The sequence below is a fragment of the Mustela erminea genome, chromosome 18 (genome assembly GCF_009829155.1).
Source record: "Mustela erminea isolate mMusErm1 chromosome 18, mMusErm1.Pri, whole genome shotgun sequence".
NCBI classification, from domain to species: Eukaryota; Metazoa; Chordata; class Mammalia; order Carnivora; family Mustelidae; genus Mustela; species Mustela erminea.
The window spans coordinates 5,865,299-5,888,092 of NC_045631.1; the positions used below are offsets into that span (position 1 = coordinate 5,865,299).

The 22,794-nt window shown below is 41.7% G+C and overlaps 1 protein-coding gene across 2 annotated transcripts in view; it reads left to right on the forward strand.

Moving 5' to 3' along the window:
- MAP2K4 (mitogen-activated protein kinase kinase 4) overlaps window positions 1-22,794 on the forward strand; it is a 137,791-nt gene that overhangs the window by 105,987 nt on the left and 9,010 nt on the right. For both annotated transcript variants that reach the window (XM_032319842.1, XM_032319843.1), the window contains 3 exons: window positions 429-556; window positions 15,447-15,524; window positions 18,998-19,146. In XM_032319842.1, the coding sequence (XP_032175733.1) occupies window positions 429-556; window positions 15,447-15,524; window positions 18,998-19,146 (355 nt within the window). The remainder of the gene's footprint in view (window positions 1-428; window positions 557-15,446; window positions 15,525-18,997; window positions 19,147-22,794) is intronic.

A 22,794-nucleotide genomic window follows, 5' to 3' on the forward strand; every position in this document is an offset into this window, starting at 1 on the left:
CCCCTCTTGTGAAGCATTTTTAATACTGAGTTTTTAAACATTGGCATTCAGAGCAGTGTTTCCTCATTTTTCCTCATCTTCTCACATATCTGCATTTTCAGGACTTGGTCACTAAAACTAAGGCTTTTTGGTATTTGTGCTTACTATGGCTTCAAAATGTAGCTCATTTGATTGATCACTTTCTTTCTTTCTTTTTTTTTTTTTTTAAGAATTTATTTGACAGAGAGAGATCCAAGTAGGCAGAGGCAGGCAGAGAGAGGAGGAAGCAGGCTCCCCCTGAGCAGAGAGCCCAATGCAGAACTTGATCCTAGGACCCTGAGACCATGGCCTGAGTCAAAGGCAGAGGCTTAACCCACTGAACCACCCAGGTGCCCTGATTGATCACGTTTACATGAAATGATCTCTCTCTCTCTCTTTCTCTCTCATAGATATCAAACCTTCCAATATTCTTCTGGACAGGAGTGGAAATATTAAGCTCTGTGACTTTGGCATCAGCGGACAGCTGGTGGACTCCATTGCCAAGACAAGAGATGCCGGGTGTAGGCCTTACATGGCAGTAAGTACAAAGGCCAGACCTTCCCATTTGGTAGTCTTTGCCCAGAGAGCCTGTGCCCTTGGGGGCTCGCCTTCTGCCACTGGTCACGCAGTTTCGCCATACTAGAACATTTTCCTCTACCTAAAAACCAAACTGAGGTTCTAGCTTCTCCATCAAACTATGACATTATCCCAGTGAAGTCCTGTTTCATTGTCATAGTCTACTCCACTTGTCCGCTAGGTGGTTGAATAGTTCTCAGAAGGCCTCCGTGCTTCCCGTACCCCATGTGCTCGCGTGACTGTTGGGTCACTGTAGGGTCATGGATACTATGGATCACGTATCCACATCATCCATTCACACGTGGAAAATGTGGCCTAGGCCACTCAGGGATGCTTCTTTTCCAGTTGGAGAAGAATGGGAGACTGGAGTTCGCAGAGTTCCTAATTGAACTCAGTATAGCTTAGAGTCTGGGGCTGTGTTCTGCAGATTGTTGGCCCTTCCTCAGAGGTGGATGTAGCACACTGACAGATCCAAGGGTGGAGGTCTTGAGCGCCAGCCTCAGGGAGACAGACTTACAGCCTTCCTTGTGTGTCATGCTCCTCTTACCCCCGCGAATGCACATGCTGTGCCTACAGCTGGATTTTGATTTGTATTTGATTGGAAATTTAGTGTCTATATTTTAAGCATTTCCCCTAGCTGTCAGTGTCTTCCCTAATGTGTCCGTGGTTCCTTGGGGACTGGCACGCTGCTCTGACACGGTGACACATGGGCTTTGCAGACTGTTGAGACACTCCCGTCAACAGTGTTGGCTGCAGTGTTTATGGACTTGTGTGCGCACGCACGTGTGTGTGCACGAAAGGAGGCGTCCATTTAAAGTTTGGGCTTTGTGGATGTTGACTGGTGAGGCAGATTATAGGGGAAATGTGGAAGGTCTTGCATTCATCCTGATAATTAGGGGATAAATGGAACAAAAGTTTCAAAAGCAAGAAATAAGACCTATTAAGCAGGGAGCATTTGGGAAGTCTCATATTTGATGCATTTAGTAGTAATGCCCTGAGAAGTAACGTGCAGGGCTTGGCACAGTATTGAAGTGTTTTTGCTATGTGACATTGACTAAGAATTATGTTTGATTTATGCAGGTTTTTTTTTTTTTTTTTAAGATTTTATTTATTTACTTGAGACATACAGAGAGAGAGCAAACGAGCAGGGGGAGGGGCAGAGGGAGAAGCAGTCTTCCCTCTGAGCAGGGAGCCTGATGGCGGGGCTTGATCCCATGACCAAGATCATGACTCAAGCCGAAGGCAGACACTTAACTGAGTGACCCAGGTGTCCCTGATTTATGTAGGTTTTATGTTTGAATTCAGGTAACTTTTAAGAGAGCAGTAGCCTTTAAGTTTTTGTGTGGAAACAGGGTTCGCAGGCCCAGGAAGGGTAGGGCTTTTCTTTCCCTGCTAAGCTTCTTCAGCCTTGGAGTCAGCAGGCTGAGGATAGATAAACTCTGTGTCTCTGATCATTACTGGGCTAAATGAAATGCTTCTGTCCACTCCAGTCTTTCAAGGCCTACAGGTGGATGGGAGCGTGATCGGCGTTCTTGTTATTACACGCCTTCTGACGTGACTCTTCTTTGATGCACCTTGACCAAAGGCCTCGGAAATGGATCTTGTCTTTCTATTTAAGATTTATTATTTGTCTTTACTCTCTGGGAATTGTGATTTCTTTTTACATTATCTAACGTAAAGGTGTATGAAGTGTAGAGTTGAAACACAAGTTTTTCCATAAACCAGTTGTTAATGTTCATGTTTTGGGGCCTCTACACCTCCTTGTCTAGGTGTGTGTGTATGTACAGGTGTGTGTGTGTGCGTGCATGTGTGTGTGTGTGTGTGTGTGTGTTCTGGGCTGCTTGAAAGTAAGTTTCAGATAGGATAATTTCATTATAAACATTTCCACCTGTATCTCCCATAGACAAGGGCAGTCTTCTGTGTAACCACACTACCATGACCACCATACCTGAAACAGAAACCCAAGGTAATGAACACGAATTTCATGGCATCACCTGATACGATGTTCATATATAGATTTCCCTGCGAACGTCCCACATTCTGGGTTTGTCTGATTATCATTCCCTCATAAGGAGTTTCAGGCTATATGTTTTTTCAGAACGGATGCTTTCTAGACAATAGGTAATTCATATTGTATCGCATCATAAAGCACATCTTGTAATGCTTATACACATGCTTTTTTTTTCCCCCTTTTAAAGCAGTTGAGACATTTGTAAAATAGAAACTCATTTTCTCGATTTTTTCCCTTTGTTTTTCTTCTCCAAATGAGTAATTAATCTTTTCATTTCCGAAGGATTCCTTCCCCTGCTAGCCTCTCATGCTTCCCAAGCTCTGCTGTCCTCCAATATGAAGTCACACCAGCTTCCCTGTCTTTGACCAGCATTTCCTCTTGTATCTCTTCTCCTTCTGTGATAGAAACTCATCTGTATTAGTTTGTAGGATACGTCGTCCTGATAGTAGAAGTAGGAACTCATTTCATAGCAGTCCTTTCTGAAATATGTTGATTTATTTACCTTGGACATTTCTCAAACCCTGACATAATCTCCTTTTAAAATAGATATAGCCTATTAGGCAGGAAAATCTAACCAGGTTCTGTCATCAACATCAGGAAATTGTTGAAGTTTGTGTCCTCTTTTGGTCTTTGTTCAACAAATTGGGTAATACACATTCATTCATTTGTATTCTTTTTCTGTCTCTTTGGTTTCAAAAAACTTGATTCTTCAGGACATAATATTCATTTTCCACTTGTGTATGAGACTGAAACAGTGGTATTCACTTTTTTCCCTTGGGAAGACCATTCACGTTTTCGAATGTCTGGTAAAGAAATTATTTACCAGTTCCTGTAAGACTTCATTTTTGTTCAGAGGCTTCTGTGACAAACTCCTTCTCTTTGCTTGTTATGAGCTTATTCATATTTTCTAATATTTCTAAGTCACTTTTGGTAATTTGTGTGCTTTTAGGAATGTTTCCATTCCATCTGGGTTATCTGACTTTGTAAGTTCAGTGTCTGTGTTCCCTCAGGAAGTTTCTAGTTTCTGTTTCTTTGCGTGCTTTGTATTTTTGTATGTGTGAGAAACTGGACATTTTGAATATTATAGTGTTGTGGTTCTGGGGGGTGCCTGGGTGGTTTAGTGGGTTCAGCTTCTGACTCTTGGTTTCAGCTCAGGTCGTGATCTCAGGGTCGTGAGATGGAGCCCCACGTTGAGCTCTGTGCCAGTGGGGCGTCTCCTTAAGATGGTCTCCCCCTTTGATCCCCCCGACCCCTGCTCACATACAGGTGTGCTGGCTCTTAAATAAATAAATAAATTGTGGTGATTTGGGAACTAAATTATTAATTCTGGAAATAAAATAAGATGATTCTCCCCCTCTCCTCATGGTGTGTTTTGTTCCTTTCTGTGAGATGTAGCTGTTTCTCTAGTGATTTTTTTCCTACCGTCTTGTTTTAAAGTTTGTATTCTTACTCCTATGTGGTCTCTGATGTCTGTTTTCTTAGCTTGTGTTCAGCTAGTGTTTTGACGGTTTTGTTTTTTGTTTTCTTAGGGTTTTTTCTTTCTTTCTTTCTTTTTTAATACCAGGACCCAAAAGGAGAAAAAAAGAATCCACAAAGAAAACAATGGGGAAGAGACCCCAACATTCCAGTCTTTGCAGATTGGCTCTGCGCTTGAGCGCTTCTGCGTAGCCCGACCATTTACAAGCCTGCCTTTACCTCTACTTCGTACTTGCCCTCAGTCTGTAGATCAGCCAGAGGTTACAGCTGAAGTTCTTATCAGGTTTTTCTGAGCATGTGTCCTGCCTCAGGCATGCACATGGCTTTCTGAATTTCTCAGTATACACAGGCGATCTTGAATGGCTTAATTTTCCAAAGGAACTCTTCTGTCTACTTTTCCTGCCATACTTCTGGAGCTCTAACGTATCTCTGTCCTCATCTTTTGCATCAGCCATCCACGGGTCCTTCGTTCGCCTTATAGAGTTTCTGCTTTTCTGCTTCAAAAACTCTGTAAGGCAAATGAAGGACCCTATGACTGATCTACAGACTGACGTGGGATGATATTTTCACTTCCTGGTGACTTTGAAATCCCATCACATTATGCCTGTTTTAAAAAATGTTAATAACATTTAAATGTTTAATAAGTTTGAAGAAGTCTATTATTGATAGTTTTATAAATGTGTTTCTTATTGGAAGATCATGTCCTTGTTCAGTACATAAAAGATAAAATGCAGACCATAAAATGGAGAATTGATTACCCATCATTCATTCATAAAGGGAAAAAATTGTGAGCATATGTCCCGCTACATTTTTATGTAAATGTAAACTTATTACACATATGCTTTTTATCTGTTCTGTAGGCATTTGCAGGCGTGTTTCCAGGCCAGGGCATCTTCATATATTATGAATTTGGCCACTAAAAATTAACTGACTTTCTATTTTTGCCTGCTTGCTGTTTTTTTGTTTTGTTTTGCTTTGTTAGTATTTTGTTATTCTTAATATTGCCACAAAATTTTTAAGCTGTGTCTTCCCACAACTCTTTTCTGTTTTCCCTTGGGTATAAAAGGTTCACGCCTCTTGAGACCTATGGGGAAACGATGTATGACTGAGAGAGTATATTTTTAAATGTCATTCTGGGTTAGAGTATTACAGTTTTATCTTTGTTGAGTTGATAGGCCAGAATGGGATTTGGGGAAAATTTCCTGGGAGTTTTGTTATGTATTTTATTTCATTTATTTATTTATTTATTTTTAAAGATTTTATTTATGACAGAGAGAGAGATAGCGAGAGAGGGAACACAAGCAGGGAGAGTTGGGGAGGGAGAAGCAGGCTCCCTGCTGAGCAGGAAGCCCAATGCAGGGCTCCATCCCAGGACAACAGATCATGCCCTGAGCCAAAGGCAGACACTTAACAATGACTGAGTCACCCAGGTGCCCCTTTGTTATGTATTTTAAAATCATTAAGAAAGGTAGATACTTTTGCATTTTTTTTTTAATTTGGCCACTTTTATGTATTAACCTTTGCCCATTTTTCTATGAGAATGCCAGTCTTTGGTATTGACGTAAAATATAATGAGAATCTTAATCCGTTTCTTATTAGGTTGCATATATTTTCCCTGAAGTTGTCCTTTGTCTTGAAATTTTACTTATTTGTGGTTGAATTGCAGAAATAGAAAAATTCCATGTGGCTAGTTTATCAGTGTTACCTTTATGCTTTCTGGCCATTAGCGTGTCTTGAAAGATCTTTCTTATGCCAAGATTAGACATGGTTGCAGGGTCACATCAGAATATCTAAGTTTAGGCTTTTGTTTTTTACATTTTAGGTTTTTAATCCTGCTGTGATCATCGTTGGTGTGTTATTAAGGGAAAGAGTCTAACTTTTCTCCTCACAGTTGGTTAAACAGTTAAGAATTTTTTTAAACTTTAATTTTTAAAATATTAATTCTTTGAAGAGATTTTATTTATTTATTTATTTATTTATTTATTTATTTGAGAGAGAGAGAGAGAGAGAGGGTGAGAGAGAATGTGAGCTGGAGGGAGAGGGAGAGAAAATCTCAAGCAGATTCCCCACTGAGCACAGAGCCCAACACGGGGCTTGAACTCATGACCTGAGCCGAAACCAAGAGTTGGATGCTTAACTGACTGAGCCACCCAGGTGCTCCTATTTTTTTTTTTTTTATTCAAGAAAAATTAACATACAGTGGTGTGAGTCTCAGATGTATAATATAAGGACTCAGCAGTTCTATACATTACTTAGTGCTCATGGTGACAAGAGCCCTGTTAATCCCCTTCACCCATGAAATAAACATTTTATTTTAATTATCTGTTTATACAAACTCTGTTGTTTAGAATCAGTACTCTTGGTACTAAATGCTTGGATTTGGGACTGTTTCTGGACTATGTTATATCATCTTTCTGCATGTTTCATATGAACAGTGTATCATATTAAAAAGAATTCAGCAGGAATCTAAGTGGCATCTCTTTAGACATATAAATTCCTTTGGTTATTGCATTTTTATGTTCTTGAGTCTTCCCAATGAAGAATATGTTGTTTCTCTCCATTTGCTCTGGTTATCTTAATGTTTCTTGTTTATTTTTCCTTCTTACAGGCTGTGCACATTTCTTACTAAATTCTTGCGAATTTTGTTGTCATTTCTGAGTACTTGTATATACCCATTGTATGTGTTTTTTCTCCCATTGTTTTTGTTTTTGTTTTTGTGTTCAAGCACAACATGGGGCTTGAACTCATGACCCTGAGATCCAAGACCTGAGCTGAAATCAAAATTCTCATACTCAACCGACTGAGCCACCCAGGCACCCCCCCCCCAGCTTTTTTTTAATCCATCCTAGTGGGGTCCTTTTACCCCCATTACTGCATTTTAACTGCTGTCATCAGAGTAAATACCATCGTTTTTGTTGCTGAAGACCATGGTGAGTTTTAAGTCCTGATCTTCCTTAGTTTTCCTGTAATGTTTAAAATACTATATTCTTTACTTTTTTTTTTAAAGATTGTATTTATTTTTTTGACAGAGGGAGACACAGCAATAGAGGGAACACAAGCAGGGGGAATGGGAGAGGGAGAAGCAGGCTTCCCACAAAACAGGGAGCCTGATGCAGGACTCAATCCCAGGACCCTGGGATCTTGCCCTGAACCAAAGGCACACCCTGGGATCTTGCCCTGAACCAAAGGCAACGCTTAATGACTGAGCCACCCTAGTGCCCTTTGCCCCCAAAATACTGCATTCTTGAAGGACTTTGGTTACTTGGCTTCGCAACATGACATACTCTTGGGTACCTGTCTGGTTGGCTTCTCATCCTCCTGATCTCTTTACACTGGTGTGCTCCAGGGTTGATATTCAGTCTCTTTTTCCCTCTTAACTATGTTGATTGTTTTAGTGAGTTCATTCAATCCCAAGTATTAATTCTTTCTGTCTCTTTTGTTCAGCAAAGTGCAGCATCTGTCATTTAGTGGGTGCTCAGGAATGATGAATGCTGATAATTTCTTTCCTGCCCACACCTCACCTGTCAGTTCTAAAACCATGTCTCTGGTTTCCTACTTTATGACCCTTCATAGGTCCCATAGAAGTCATGGATACAAGAAGTCCATTACCGAGCTCTCGACCTCATCATATCACCTTTCTGCTTCCTACAAGAGCTGGGGGCTGCCTCCCTCCTTGCTCCCCACCTCCCGCCCCAGTTTGTCTATATTTTAGTAAATACAAACTCCTCTTTCTAGTTGTTCAGACTTGGGAGTTTCATTTCATTCTACTTTCCATATTCTGCCTCCTGTCCGTAAGCAAAGGCTTGTCTGCTTTACTTTGAAGGCACGGAACCCATTGTCTTTTTAAAAACCACTGAGGTTCCTAGGCCACTGGCATTTCTAACCTGCCTGATGGCTGTCATCCCCAGAATGGTGTCCCTGCTTGACCTTGCTCTACTGCAGTCTGTGCTCAACGCAACAGCCAAGCTCTCCTTTCCAGGCATTGTCAGATGATGCCCCTTCACCCCCACATCCTCACAGTGGGTCTACAAGGCTCTCTCTGAGTCACCCTCATTTTATCTCCAGCCTCGTTTGTCCAGCTCGCTGACCTCTCCGTTCCACATACATATGAGAGGGAATTCCTGCCTCAGGGTCTCTTCCTTTCTTCTTTGAACTCTCTCCCCTGTGAATATTTTTAGTGTGCCAGTTTTTCACTTCCATTAGGTCTCGGAGCAAATGCATCGATAAAACATCCTGGACCACCGCATGTGACATGGTGCCCTCCCTTTCTCTCTCAACCTGCTTGACCCTGCTCGGCTTCTTAATCCTCATCACTACCCGACTGTTGGTTTCAGTATCTCTTCCAAACAGATTGCGAGCCCTTGGAGACCCAAGTCTTTGTTCCCCATTGTGTTCTTGGGTGCTAAGACAGTTTTTGTTACTATTTTGAATGTAATATGATGTGTTTTCCTAATAATTGCTGATATGCAGAGGAAAGCTAGTTAGATTGATATGTTAATTTTATAACCAGCCAAATTACTCATCTGCCTGACTTTTTAATAGGTTGCAGATGGTACTCCAGGTACCATTCTGCACATAATTTTTGCCTTGGCCCTCTTCATATTTATTGATCTTTCTCATACATGTGTATGTATTTATTTTTCTCATATTTACTTCTGTTGCTTTGCCTGGAACATCTAGATGTTGATTGACAATATTGATAGGATTCTCATGTTTTTTTAGACTTTTCTGATTTAAGTCTCTGTGCATTTCTGTGTGTGTGTGTGTATGAGAGAGAGAGAGAGAAGATGAGAATGAATCAGGAACAGCTGTTAAAATTTTATTAAGTGCCTTTTTTGGTGTCAGTCCATGAGGCAATGTTGCTCCCTGCGTATCTACTGATAGGATGAACATAGTAACCTCTATTTCCTGTGGTTGAACCATTCCGGCATTTGAGAAATAATCCCAACTCACAGTTTATATGTTTAATGTATTTTTACATTTGGTATGTTAATATGATAATTTCTGCATGAAAAATGTTTAAATGAGATTAGTTATAGTTCATGTTGTGAAGGTTTTATATGGGCTATTCCAGCTTTAAAAATCAAACTTGGGGGGGGGCACCTGGGTGGCTCAGTGGGTTAAGCTGCTGCCTTCGGCTCAGGTCATGATCTCAGGGTCCTGGGATCGAGTCCTGCATCGGGCTCTCTGCTCAGCGGGGAGCCTGCTTCCCTCTCTCACTCTCTGCCTGCCTCTCTGCCTACTTGTGATCTCTCTCTGTCAAATAAATAAATAAAATCTTTAAAAAAAAAAACTGGGAAAATTTCCATCTTTATTTTACTTATAGTAAAAAGTTAGTAATTAGCTCATGAGTGAAACATCTTTGACCTCCTCAAGCTCAAAAAATTTCCCCAGACTTCAGAACATCGGTGGTGGCATAGTTTTCTGTTCCTTGAGATTGAAATCCATCTTAGTCAGAAGTCTTTGAGGGAAGAGAGAGAATTCTTCAAAACCTGTGAAATTTTACTATTTCGTCAGCATCAGCACGTGTGTGGGTGTGTACGCATGTGTCTATGCATACACATACATATTTTTGTTTTCGTAGTTGTTTTAAATGTTAGATGTTAAGAGCGATTTTCTGGAATGTTTTTTTTAATATCCAAATGTGTGGTAGTTTAAACATTTGTCTACAGTTTCTTTAAAACACCTCCCTTTAAAAGGTGGAGACCAAGTACAGCCTGACGCATGGACTGAACTTTGCAAGTCACTTCTATTGAAGAACATAAGGCAGGAAGGACGTTGTGTCCCTTCTGAGAGTAGGTCATAAAAAAGCATTGTAGCTTCTTTCTTCTTTCTTTCTTGGATTGCTCACTTTGGGGAGAACCAACTACCATGTTGTTTAGACACTTAAACCAGCTTTATGAGAGACTCACGTGGTGACGAACTAAGGCTTCCTGCCAGGAAGCCCTGAGTCAGAACCACCCATCAAAAGTAGTCCCTGAATCCTGACTCACCGAAACTGTGACATAATAAGTGTTTGTTGTTTTAAAGCTACTCAGTTTTAGGATAATTTGTTACACATCATAGCTAACCACTACAAAGTGTTTCATTGATTCTTTTTAATCTTTTGGCTTATTACTTCCTTTCAAAGCTTTTTAGCCTGTACATTTCTGCCTATTGGGACATACTGAGAGTCTTTTTAGCATGATCAGTGACCAACTAAAAATGAAATATTGGAAAAGGCCTGTTCTGTATTATTAAGTACATTTATTCAGCACCCCTTTTTTTTGCCTCTTTAATCCAAGAAAATTAAGGATTTGTTCAAAATCTGTTAACATTATGATTCTCAGTTTCTCCTTATTTCTTGGTTTTTATTTTATATATTTCAATACAGAGTAACTTGAGTTGTGTATTTTATACATACTTTTGGATATAAAATTGTCTTATCTTTTTTTGTTGTTGTTGCCGTTTTTGTTAATGTTACATATCCTATTCTCTGAGTTGATGTTTTTAAACTTTATAATTTTAACAGGCTTTTTGTTTTTCTTCTTTTTTTCTTTTTTAAAGATTTTATTTATTTATTTATTTATTTGACAGAGATCACAAGTAGGCAGAGGAGGCAGGCAAAGAGAGAGGAGGAAGCAGGCTCCCCACTGTGCAGAGAGCCCAACACAGGGCTGGATCCCAGGACCCTGAGATCCTTACCCAAGCCAAAGGCAGAGGCTTTAACCCACTGAGCCACCCAGGCACCCCAGAAGGCTTTGTGTTTTTCAGACCTATACTTTGGATTTAGCTTTGGGATGTGGTATCTTTACTTCATGAATCTTAGATATCTACTTCTCTCAAAGAATAATTTTCAAAATGTTAAAAATAGGGGCGCCTGGGTGGCTCAGTGGGTTAAAGCCTCTGCCTTCGGCTCAGGTCATGATCCCAGGGTCCTGGGATGGAGCCCCGCGTCGGGCTCTCTGCTCAGCAGGGAGCCTGCTTCTTCCTCTCTCTCTGCCTGCCTCTCTGCCCGCTTGTGATCTCTCTCTCTCTCTCTGTCAAATAAATAAATAAAATCTTTAAAAAAAATTGTTAAAAATATTATACATACAAGTAAAGAAAGAACCTATCAAAAATACATTTAACTCATTCATAAGAACACTGGGCAGGCAGGAAGGTAAGACTAGCTCAAGAACATTTGTGTAAGTCAGTATTTATGGTCCCTGAGGAAAGAACGCTGGGATGGGATGGCTCATTCAGAAACAGTACTGATCATCATCTCCCCGTCCATAAAGATGTAAACTTCTGGGGTTATTGAACAGAAATCATTTACATCCCTCATGGGCAAAAAATATTCCAGTAATCATGTAACTTAAGTAAGTGTCTGTCCCTAGTGAATAATAAATATCAAGTGACATGAAAGGAAATGTAAATAATCTTTGGGTAGGCTTGCCGGTGCTCTTGTACGATCGAAAGGAAGTGAAACCCTTGTTTGACTGACTTACAGGAGTTGGGTCAGTTTTCTTACCACACATGTGCTAGAAAGTCCAGCCCTTTGACATAAGCATACAACAGTTTCAGAAGGACACGACCACTAGAACCACAAATGGTAGGCCCCGTTTTAAGTATACACTTTGGATTTTGACAGATGTAGTTACGTAATCACCTCATCAATCAAGAGATGAAGATGTATGTCACCAAAAAAAGATCATTGGTCCTGTTTTCTGTCAGTGTCAGTTGGATTTGCTTTTCCTGGAGTTTCATCTAAATGTCACCTTACACCATGTACTGGTTAGTGTCTTGCCTTCTTTCTCCCAGCATAATGTTTTGAAGAGATAGCCCTGTTTTTGCTGTGTGTTAGTTCATTCTTTTGATTGCTGAGAAGTTCTGCATTCTACTGATAGACCACAGTTTATTCATACCTGTGGGCATCTTGGCATTACCGAGTTTTTCAGTACCTGGTGTTTCTCCATTTATTGAGGTCGTTTTGCTGTCAGTAGTGTTCTGTAGTTTTCAGTGTAGGATCTCTTGAACTCTTAAATTTATTCCTAAGGAATGCATGTTTCTTGATGCCACTATTGTAAATGGAATTTTAAAATGTATTTTCCAGTGTTTTTCTTTTCTTTTTTTTTTAAAGATTTTATTTTTTATAATTTTTTAAAGATTTGTTGTTTATTTGTTTATTTGTTTTGACAGAGATCACAAGTAGGCAGAGAGGTAGACAGAGAGAGGGGGAAGCAGGCTCCCCGCCAAGCAGAAAGCCCAATGCGGGGCTTGATCCCAACCCCAAAACCATGACCCAAGCCAAAGGCAGCGACTCAACCCACTGAGCCACCCAGGCACCTCATATTTTTGTTTTTTTAAAAAAGAGTTTATTTATTTGACAAAAAGAGCGAGTGGGAGAAGGAGCAGGGGGAAAAGGACAAGCAGACTCCACACGGAGGACAGAGCCTGACACAAGGCTCGATCCCAGGACCCCAAGATCATGACCTGAGCTGAGATCAAGAGTCAGATGCTTACCTGCCTGAACCACTCAGGGGCCCCTTCCAGTGTTTTTTCTTGTTGTAGGTAAAGACAGACGATTTGCATATTTTGTCATTGTGCCCTGGGTCCCTGATAGTTTCACTTTAGTTTCAGTAGGGATTTTCTGTGTAAACAGTTGCAGAAGTTCAGGTGTCTGTGTTCAAAATAGTGTTTGTTTTTGTTTTGTTTTGTTTTTTCTTCATCTTTTTATATTGGCTAGGACCTCCAATACAATGCTGAATAGAAGTTGTACCTCGGGGGTGCGTGGGTGGCTCAGTTGGTGAAGCATCTGTCTTCTGCTTAGGTCATGATCTCAGGGTCCTGGGATTGTGTCCTGCATCAAGCTCCCTGCTCAGTTGAGGGGTGGTCAGCTTCTCCTTCTCCCTCTGCCTGGAGGTCCCCCTGCTTGTGCTCTCTCTCTCTCTGTCAGATAAATAAATAAAATCTTTTAAAAAGTGAAGAAGTCGTACTTTATTCCACATTTAATAAGGAAGGGGGTGTTCTGGATCTCAGAGGTAAGTATGATGTTTGCTATAAATGATTTTTGGATGCCCTTTGTGAAATGAAGTTTCCTTCTTTTCTCTTAGTGTTCTAAGAACTGAATTTTGAATTTTGTCAGATGCCTACATTTATTGAGACGAAGATATGGTATTTCTTCATTTTTCTGAAAATACGTTGCATCAGATTGCTTTTGAAGTTTTAAGTCAGTATTGTATTCCTGAGATAAACACAGCTTGGTCCCAATTATTACCTCTTCACATGTTGTCAATTGGATTTTTGTTAACAGTTTTTGTGTCTGTGTTTATGAGGCTTATGAATTGTGTTGTGATATCTTTATTAGGTTTCCGTAAGTGATTATACTGGCCTCATAAAACATTTTCAAAAGACATTTGTGTAAGACCTGTGTTATTACTCCCTTGCATGGTTGAAAGAGTTTACCAGAACCCATCTGGATTTCAGCTTTTTTTCATGGGAAGATTTTTAATAACAAATTCATTGCAAAAGTAGGTTTTGTTTTGTTTTGTTTTTTAAAGATTTTATTTATTTATTTGACAGAGATCACAGTAGGCAGAGAGGCAGGCAGAGAGAGAGGGGAGAACAGGCTCCCCACTGAGCACAGAGCCTGATGTGGGGCTTGATCCCAGGACCCTGGGGCCATGACCTGAGCCAAAGGCAGAGGCTTTAACCCACTGAGCCACCCAGGTGCCCTGAAAAAGTAGTTTTAAGTCTATTCACATTTCTGTATTCTTTTTGATAGGTTTCATTTTAAAAATAATATATCCATTTCCTCAGTTTCTGGAAGAGTGGTAGTTATGTCCCCTCTTTTGTTCTGATTTTAGTCATCTGATTGTCTTTCCTTTTCACTTAGTCAGTGTAGCCGAAAGTTTGTCAATTTTATTGAGCGTTCCAGAGAATCCTTTTGGGTTTTGTTGTCTTTTTTCTTTGTTTGTTTGTTTGTTTGTTTTTCTCTATTTTACTTGTTCTTCTGTTTCTAATTCCTTAAAGTTTTAAGGTGAGGTGTTGATTGCCATCTGTCTTGTCTTCTAGTATTTGCATTCAGCGCTATGAATTTCCCCCTGAATACTACTTTTGCTGCATTTCCCAACATCTGATAAGTTCTACTTCATTTTCATTTAGTGCAAAGTTTGTTTTTGTTGTTGTTTTTTACCTGAGGCTTTCTCTGTGATCCGTGTATTGCCTAATCTCCAAATACTTGGGGATTTCCCAGGTAACTCTCTCTTAATGATTTCTAATTTAGCAACTTTGTGACACACTTTGCATGATTCTCTTTTTAAAAATAAGGTGTGTTTTATGTCCCAGAACATGGTCCATATCAGTGGATGTTCCATGAGAGCCTGAGAAAAATGTGTAACCTGCTGTTGTTGGACAGAGTATTTTCCTCTCTTGGTTGACTATCTGGGATTTCTGGGTACCTTATATCTTATCTTAAATACACATTTTAGGGCTAAAAACTAAGTAGCTCCCAGTGAATATTTATTTATGCAGCCTCAGTACTCATGTTCAAAACAAAAATGTGTAAAATAGGTCTCCAAATAAGTTGTTGCTGACAGGCAGGATTTATAACATAGTCAACTCTTGCATTTATGCACATTTCTTTCAATAGCAGTGACTCAGCCTTTGGTAAGGACCATTGCCAGCTCTGTGCTCCTGGTTCTCTAGCTCCTTCTCCGTCCCTGATGCACTGTGTAAATCATGGTCCCTTATTTCAAGGAAATGTGAAGAATGCTCTCTTCATGGAAACTACTAAAGTTGATTTTTGCTGTTTGGGTGATAGGATAATATATTTTGTCAGTGCCTTAATTTGGTTAAAAATGACTAATAGATGTCTTTAAAGATATGCATAGTGATGCCTTTAGCTTTATGATGAAGAATGGGTGGAGTAATTGTAATGAAATTAGCTCATGTTTGCTCTTGTATCTTAGATATATTGTGGTGTGGCCTTATTCAGTGAAACAGATAAGACTTAGTCTTCTTTTTTTTTTTTGGTTTTTCTTGTTTTTGCTTTTTTGTTTGTTTTTACTAATCTGACCCTGCAATTCTTTATTTTTTTTTCACTTTTCCACTTTTCTTCCTTTTTTCTTTGTTCTCAGCTTCCGGTTTGTAAATGCTGGTGAGTCCTTGGGGGTAAAAATTAGAAGAGTTGCTTTGTGTTCCCTTTATGGAGGTGGTAATGGGTTGGGTGTTATTGTTGTTGGTTTTCATTATGATGATGGCTTCCTGTTCCTCCCAGTCTGACCCTACATGTGGATTCTTCTAGGAGTATGCTGGCATTTCAGCTCCCTACCCAGCTGTTGCTTCCATCATGTTCCTTGAGAATATGCATAATTAATGACCATGACTTCTCTTTCTGTTCCAGCCTGAAAGAATAGACCCGAGCGCGTCACGACAAGGATATGACGTCCGTTCTGATGTCTGGAGTTTGGGGATCACATTGGTACGTTCATCACAGTACTGTAGCAGGAAATTCAGAATGGAAAGAAAATTTTATCAGCCTTCCACCCCTCCTGAGAACTGCTTTTTTTTTTCTCTTCTAGTCTTTGACTTTACTTACCTATTTTTTCCTCTATAGTTATAATCGCAGGGACTCTGTCTTCTAGTTGTTGGGAAAAAGTCTGGTGTTTTTTAATTTTTTTATAAACATTATTACGTATTTTTAGCCCCAGGGGTACAGGTCTGAATCGACAGGTTTACACATGTCACAGCACTCACCACAGCACAGCCCCCCACCCCCCTGCAATGTCTATAACCCCACCACCCTCTCCTGACCCCCCTCCCCCCAGCAACCCTCAGTTTGTTCTGTGAAGATTAAGAGTCTTTTACGGTTTGTTTCCCTCCTGATCCCATCTTGTTTCATTTATTCTTTTCCTACCCCCCAAGCCCCCCACGTTGCATCTCCACTTCCTCATATCAGGGAGATCATATGATAGTTGTCTTTCTCCTATTGAAAAGTCTGTGTTTTACTTTGAAAATCAAACCAGAGTTGACGGTTTCCCTCAAGGTTTTTTGTGGTGCCTCTGCGCCCTCCGTTGTGCTTTTGGATCTCTTGGCAGAGGTACTAGGAGTCACACCTGCATCAGGAAGAGGGACGGGGAGGGTGGCTCCTCCCACCTCAGGCAAGAGCAGAGTGTCCGGTAATACTCTGTACAGGGTGTGTGTTAGGCAGACATGTTTACGTGTATGAACATTGTTTCTACTTGGAATCTTCTGTTCACTGAATAGAAAAGTCACAGATGGTGAGCAGAAAGTAATTCATTTCTGGAGGAATACCAACTACCTAGGTGAGAACTCTAATAAAAGTTCTACCTTAAAACAGCACTGAGAAAGAAGAGTGAGAAAGCTACTTAATTTGCAACTAAGTGCAATGAAATAAACTTTTAAAAAAAAAATTTTTATTTATTTGACACAGAGAGAGAGGCCACAAGTAGGCAGAGAGGGAGGCAGAGAGAGAGGGGAGAGAGCCTGATGCAGGGCTCCATCCCAGGACGCTGAGATCATGACCTGAGCCGAAGGCAGAGACTTAACCCACGGAGCCACCCAGGCACCTGAAATAAACTCTTCTTTCTCACCTATGACTGTACTAAAATTTTCCTTCTGTCTTAGAAGTATCTGTATTTGCTTATTACTTACTTATTCCTAAATTTTGGTTTGAAGCTTTCGATTTATTTTCTTGTGCTTCCTGATATACCACGGCTTGGTGGCATTCTTCGGACTCTGGACAGCTGCTTCTACATTGTGGGATTTCCTATCACTAGATGGAGCTGTGTCCTATTTGGGAGGCAGCCTAAAGCTTCCCTTCAGTTTCCTCCCATTTTTAATAAGGTCCCATGGCCCAGAGGTAACACAGGTTCTAAGCAGAGAAATTTTTTTTGTAGCTTATTAAATACTCTCCATCTGTTCATTGGCATTATGTGGCCTTGAGGTCTTCCTGTAGATGACAATCACATACCCTTGTTAGCGATCCTGCTGAGTCACATTGCCGGGCATGATGAATTCTCTGTACCCACAGTTAAGGCTAGGGGCTGACCTCTGCAGAAGACTCCATCCGGTTTCCCTTATAACATGGTATGAGCGATACCTCATGGAGTCTTTTCTTGTTGTGAAGCCAACTGACCAAAAGAGAGAAATAAGCCCTTCTTCTTTAGTTAGGAGAGAACATGGAACTTGGGCATCTTTTAGGTGATGCCCTGTGGTGACGGTCCAGAGGCCTACAGCACGACCTATAGCGTCCTGCTGAGTACCTAACCGTGTGCATATAAAAGATAGTCACGATTGAGAAACACCTACGTCCAAACCAGTTATGTTTAAAGGGAGTATTTACTTCAGCTTACAAACAGAATTTTGTTTTGTGAAAAGTTTTAACAGAAACATTTTCAGTAAGTTCTTTTAGTATATCTGACTAAATTTTGTTTAAAAGCAAGGCATTCAGTACTTAAAATTGCTTCCCAATCTATTTTCCATGTGAATAATCTCATACAAATTAAGAAATCTGTGAAATTAATTTCTAAGTTCCTAAGTCCTTCACTTTCTGTGGTGCATTTTACCTTTTCCTTCTCTTACTAACATCTGTTCTCAAGAATGAATCTGATGAAGTTATTCCTAGTGTTGTGAATAACCAATAAGGTTTACTTCATCCTAAGCATTTGTATTTATATTGGAAAGAAACCTTAGTCAGAGGCCTGCATTTCTGCATGTGTGTGGCGTGCCTGCTGCTCCCCCACAGGTGTGTGTAACTGGGGACAGTGGTGAGCTAAAGGCGCCATCTTAGGGCAAAGAACTTCCCACCCCAGCCTCCCTCTGGAGGATGCCCTTATGTTTGCATGGTAGCTTCCCTTTCACTAGTAACTAAACTAGTAATTTAATAAATTAGTAATTTAATACTTGACTAAATCAACACCATCCAATAGCCCTGAGCTGAAGAAGCTCTGAGACGGTGTCCTCAGACAGTGCTCTCTCTCAGATACCTTCTCGGATGACCTTGGAGGTCTCACCCTCCCATTACCTTTCACCTATCAGTGCACCTGACATGGGGTTCATTTAGGCCATGCCACAGATTTAAACCTATTTTTTTGGAAAAAGCACAATTTTTTGGTTTTCATTATCCCCAGAACAGAGTGAGAGAAAGATGAGAATACAGTCCACAAATATGTTTGACCTTTGGTGCATTGGGACGTAGGTCTATAAGAACCTTCAGATCTAGTTTGGTGTGGTTTAGAGATACATCTGTCCCGAGTGCCGTTTTTGGGTTCAGGGTTTGGGGTTGAGCCCAGACCTGATTTCTTCAGTTGTGGTAATACCTGCTTGTGGGTGAAGTTGTAGTGACCACAGGACGCCTGGAGAACAGAATCTGCATGTTGCTTCCTCAGAGCTCAGGTTGGGCTTTTGTTGGTTGCAAGTTCTCTTACCTTAGAAATGACTGACCATGCCCGGCATCGGGCTCTCTGCTCAGTGGGGAGCCAGCTTCCTCCTCTCTCTCTGCCTGCCTCTCTGCCTACTTGTGATCTCTGTCTGTCAAATAAATAAATCTTAAAAAAAAAAAAAAGACTGACCACTTCCATTCAGATTATGACAGATGGTGCACCTTTTGCACCAGTAAAGCTCTAGAACCAGCCTTCCAGGGTCCTTCATATAAAGGTATCTGAATCAAGGGCTGCCCTGACGCTTAGGCGGTGGCGACATTGTCTGGGTTTTCCCTTTCGGCCCCAGTCCTTGAGCTCAGTTGATCTTATAGCCTCTTGATTTCTAAATACCTCTTCCGCCTCCCCTTATAATTGCAAAAACCTCACCTCACCCTTATCTGGGTTGGATTCAAGACTTCACAAGAGTTTTGCTTGGAGTTCAGATTTTCCACGTGGTGTTGGTGAGGAGCAGTGATAACGCGCAGCGTGCTTTCTCCCCTGTTCTCTGCAGTACGAGTTAGCCACAGGCCGGTTTCCTTACCCAAAGTGGAACAGTGTGTTCGATCAGCTCACGCAAGTCGTGAAAGGGGACCCTCCGCAGCTGAGCAACTCCGAAGAACGCGAGTTCTCCCCGAGCTTCATCAACTTCGTCAACTTGTGGTGAGTGCCCGGAGGTGCTGTGGAGAGGGCCGCGGGGCTTGCTCCTCTTGCGGCGCGGTACCCCCGCGGGGAAGGGGCGCTGCCGGCTGTCGCTCTGCTTCCGGGCGGGGGCTCGGGTCCCACCGTCTCACGGAAGGCTCCCGCCGGCCCGAGATTGTCGATCTTGCACCGTGACTGGGTACTGAGTACTTCGGTATGAGGTACTGAGGTACTGAGGTGCTGAGTACTGAGGACCCGGTGCTGAGTAGAAGCAGATGCTGCAGGCGGAGAGGCTGCTGCCTGTGGACGTCTAAGGCCTTGTGCCAGAAATGCCACCAGGCGACATGGGTCGTCTCCGTCCCACGTGGTTCTAACGGGGAAGCTATATAGGAATCACCCGGAAGCTTTTCCCGAGTCAGGACCCCGCCAGGTCAGACTGTGAGTGCGGGGCAGCTGTCTGCGCTGACGTAGCAGTGACGTAGCAGTGACGCAGCGCTGACGCAGCATGTAACACGTGGGCGTGCGGTAGAGCCAGGCCCCGCCCTCCGCGGGTGGGCCACGTGCCGGCTCTCTGCAACCTTATTCTAAGGGCGGTGTGTGCAGAGCCTAGCGTAGTTCGTCTGCCTTGTCACAAGTGCGCGCACGTGCACGTGCACGGCCGTGTGTGGAGAACGTCAGACTAACTGCAGAGAGGCAGGAATACAGTCGTGCTTTGTACCGCCTCAGTCTGTGTTTTATGTGAAATCTGCTTTATCGTTTCAATATTTTCGATAATTTATCCAACATGACTTAAAAATAAGATGTGTTTATGAGCAAAAAGCATTCTTGAAAACACTCTTCTTTTTTTCAGAATTTTTTTCTTGCTAGGACTGCTGTTTCTTACTCCTCTCTCTGGTCCTTTTAAGACTTCCATTTCATGGTCTAGCATTGCCCTCTTTTCAAATAATTAGAAAAGATTCGAATAATTAGAAAATACGATTAGAAACTATTTCATCTTCTGTAATTCAAGCCTACCTTTGCATTGGTTTTCCGGGGGAAAGGAATACCTCAAAATTTTATAGGTAGAATGCTGTTAGGATGACTCAAGTTGGCTGTTCTTCCTTTTCAAAAACAATTCACTTTTACCAGTTTGCACACAAATATGCAGTTTACAGAATCGCACGTGATCGTTTTATATATTCCCTTCTGATAAAATAATTTAGTTGAAGTAATCTGTGAGTCATGGAGTAGAATTTCCAAAACGATCATCTGTGAACCTCTCACCACAGTTGATTTCTTCTTGATCTGTTGATGTCTCTACTGTTTTTGTTGTATCTCTGTGTAGTACTTGTGTATTTTTTATTTCCGTTTCGCTTGGTACCATGCTCCCCTACAGATAACGGTTATAGACGTCAACCTGAGTAGGTCCGTGGTTTCCGCTCATCCCAGATCATCCTGGGCTGTAGTCGGAAGTACATTTGTTTTTAGGACCTGCTCCTGTCAGTTCTTTGCATGTGTCCATCCTCCCTTCCACTGTCCTGGGGTGTTTTCTGTCCTCTCTGACCTGGATCATTCAGTTTCTACTGGCTTTCCTCATATTCCAGTATCCCATTGTTCCAGACCACTCTTCTTTTTGTCAGAGTTGTATTTTTTATGATGCACGTCTGATTATGTTCCTTTTTGTTTAAGACTGTCTAGAACATGCATTTTAACAGAGTGATATCATCACCCCAAAGGGGTCAAAAATTTGTTCCAGAGAGGCAGGAACTCTTGGATTAACATAATGGTTTGCAGCCCTCTGCAGGCCTGCTACAGCATATAAACAGATACACGGTGTTTAAATTGCATAGGAAGGAAAGGGCGATGGTGAAAAAAGGCCTGGGGAGCCCTGGTCCAGAGGATGCCCATGGCCCTTAAAAAAAAAAAAAAAAAAAAAGGCTAAATTAACCTAGCTTTCAAAACCTGTTATGATCTGGACCTGGTTTATTGCTCTAGCCACATTTCTCAGTCCTCCCCTTGAGCAGTTTTTTGGCCAAACTGAATTTCTTCAGTTGTGTAAGTTAAACTTGTAATGGAAGATACAGGAACATATTCTTATAGCCTTTGGGCAGATTAAATTTCTTCAACAGCACACAGAATGCACCTAAGCATAAAAGAAGAGATTTTGTTAACATCTAAGAATGTCTCTTGATTAGAAGACACCACTGAATGAAATGCCAACCATGCGGTGTCCTTGCCATAGATGTTGGAAAAAGGATTTTCATTCAGAATATGTAAAGAGTATAAAACACTTGTAAATATGAAAGTGACAACCAGAAATGGCCAAATACTTGAAAAGGTGCTTAAAAAGATGGCATTCAGGTGCTCAGTAAACTTAGGAAAGGGTGTTCATTCGGCATTATTAGACATCAGGGGAACGCAAGTTGAAACTACGATGAAACACCGTTAAGATCACCAGAAATGACCGCAGTTAAAAGACTGATGGTACCCGGGCATCTGAAGCAACTGTAAGTCCCATCCAGCACTTGCAGGCCTGTAAGTTGGCGCAGACTCTTTGAGAAGCCGTGGCAGGATCTCCTAGAGCTGGTGGAATACAGCCAGTGCATACGTTATGCTCCAGCAGTTCAGGTCCCAAGTATGTGCCCCACAAAGGTCCAGACAGAGGCACGCCAGAAGACATGTGTGAGATGTCCAGAACCACACGTTCATGATCACCTCTAGCTGAAAAGAAGCATCTCTATCAGCAGTAGGGTTGACAGGAAGTTCTAGCATTGTTCACACGACACTACACAGCACAAAGATGGGCCATTGCTACCCTTGGCAATGAGGGCAAACGGCATTGCATGAAAGAAGGAAGACATAAAACAGTATCTGTGGTTTCATTTGTATGAAATTTAAGAAGACAAGAAGGAATAAAAGGTAATAGAGTCAGAATATTGTTCCTCTTATTTTTGTTCTGCATTTAGGGTGTGTTGCTTTGCTGAACATATGCTTCAGTTAGAAGTTTCCTTAAGGAATAAAAGGGAGATGAGGGCTTCAGGACCAAAGTGATGATACCAGTGCCCAGCTTACCTTCCTCCCTGCTTTGCCTCCCTATTTAAAATGTTAATAGAATTTTTAAGTCTTTACTTGTTCTGAAAAAGGGCAAAAGTTCTATGAGGAGTTCTTGTGAAATTGGGAAGATGAGGCTGAATTCAGAGATGGGCTGACTGGTCTAGTTGGCTGCATGCAGAGGGAAAACAGCACAGGCAGGATATCAGACCTGCACTGGAATTTCTCAGCGTGCCACAGAGGACCCAGGAGAGCAGGCAACCTAGGGGCCAGGCCAGTAGGAAGCAGATCTTGATCTAAAAATGTCTTGAGGGAGTGTTTTCTGCAGTTAATCTCAGACATGGCCAGGACTCTCTGGCAGTATTCACTCCTGCCTTGTACTTGGCCCAGTCTGGGGTCTTGTCCCAGTCTTGTACTGGGAGTCTGCAGTGACTCCCAGTGAGGACACTTGTGTTGGTTAGAGGCTGGGGAGTGTGGTGGAATCTGTGGGCACAGATCCAGGAGGCAGATCCGTTGACCAGGTGATGGTGCCCTTGGGATGGCCCTCTACTCCTTCTCACAGTCACCAGGGTCTGTGACCAGGGTCAGTTCCTCATGTTCAGTCAGCATTGGTGCCTGTGGGGCATGGAGAAAGAGAAA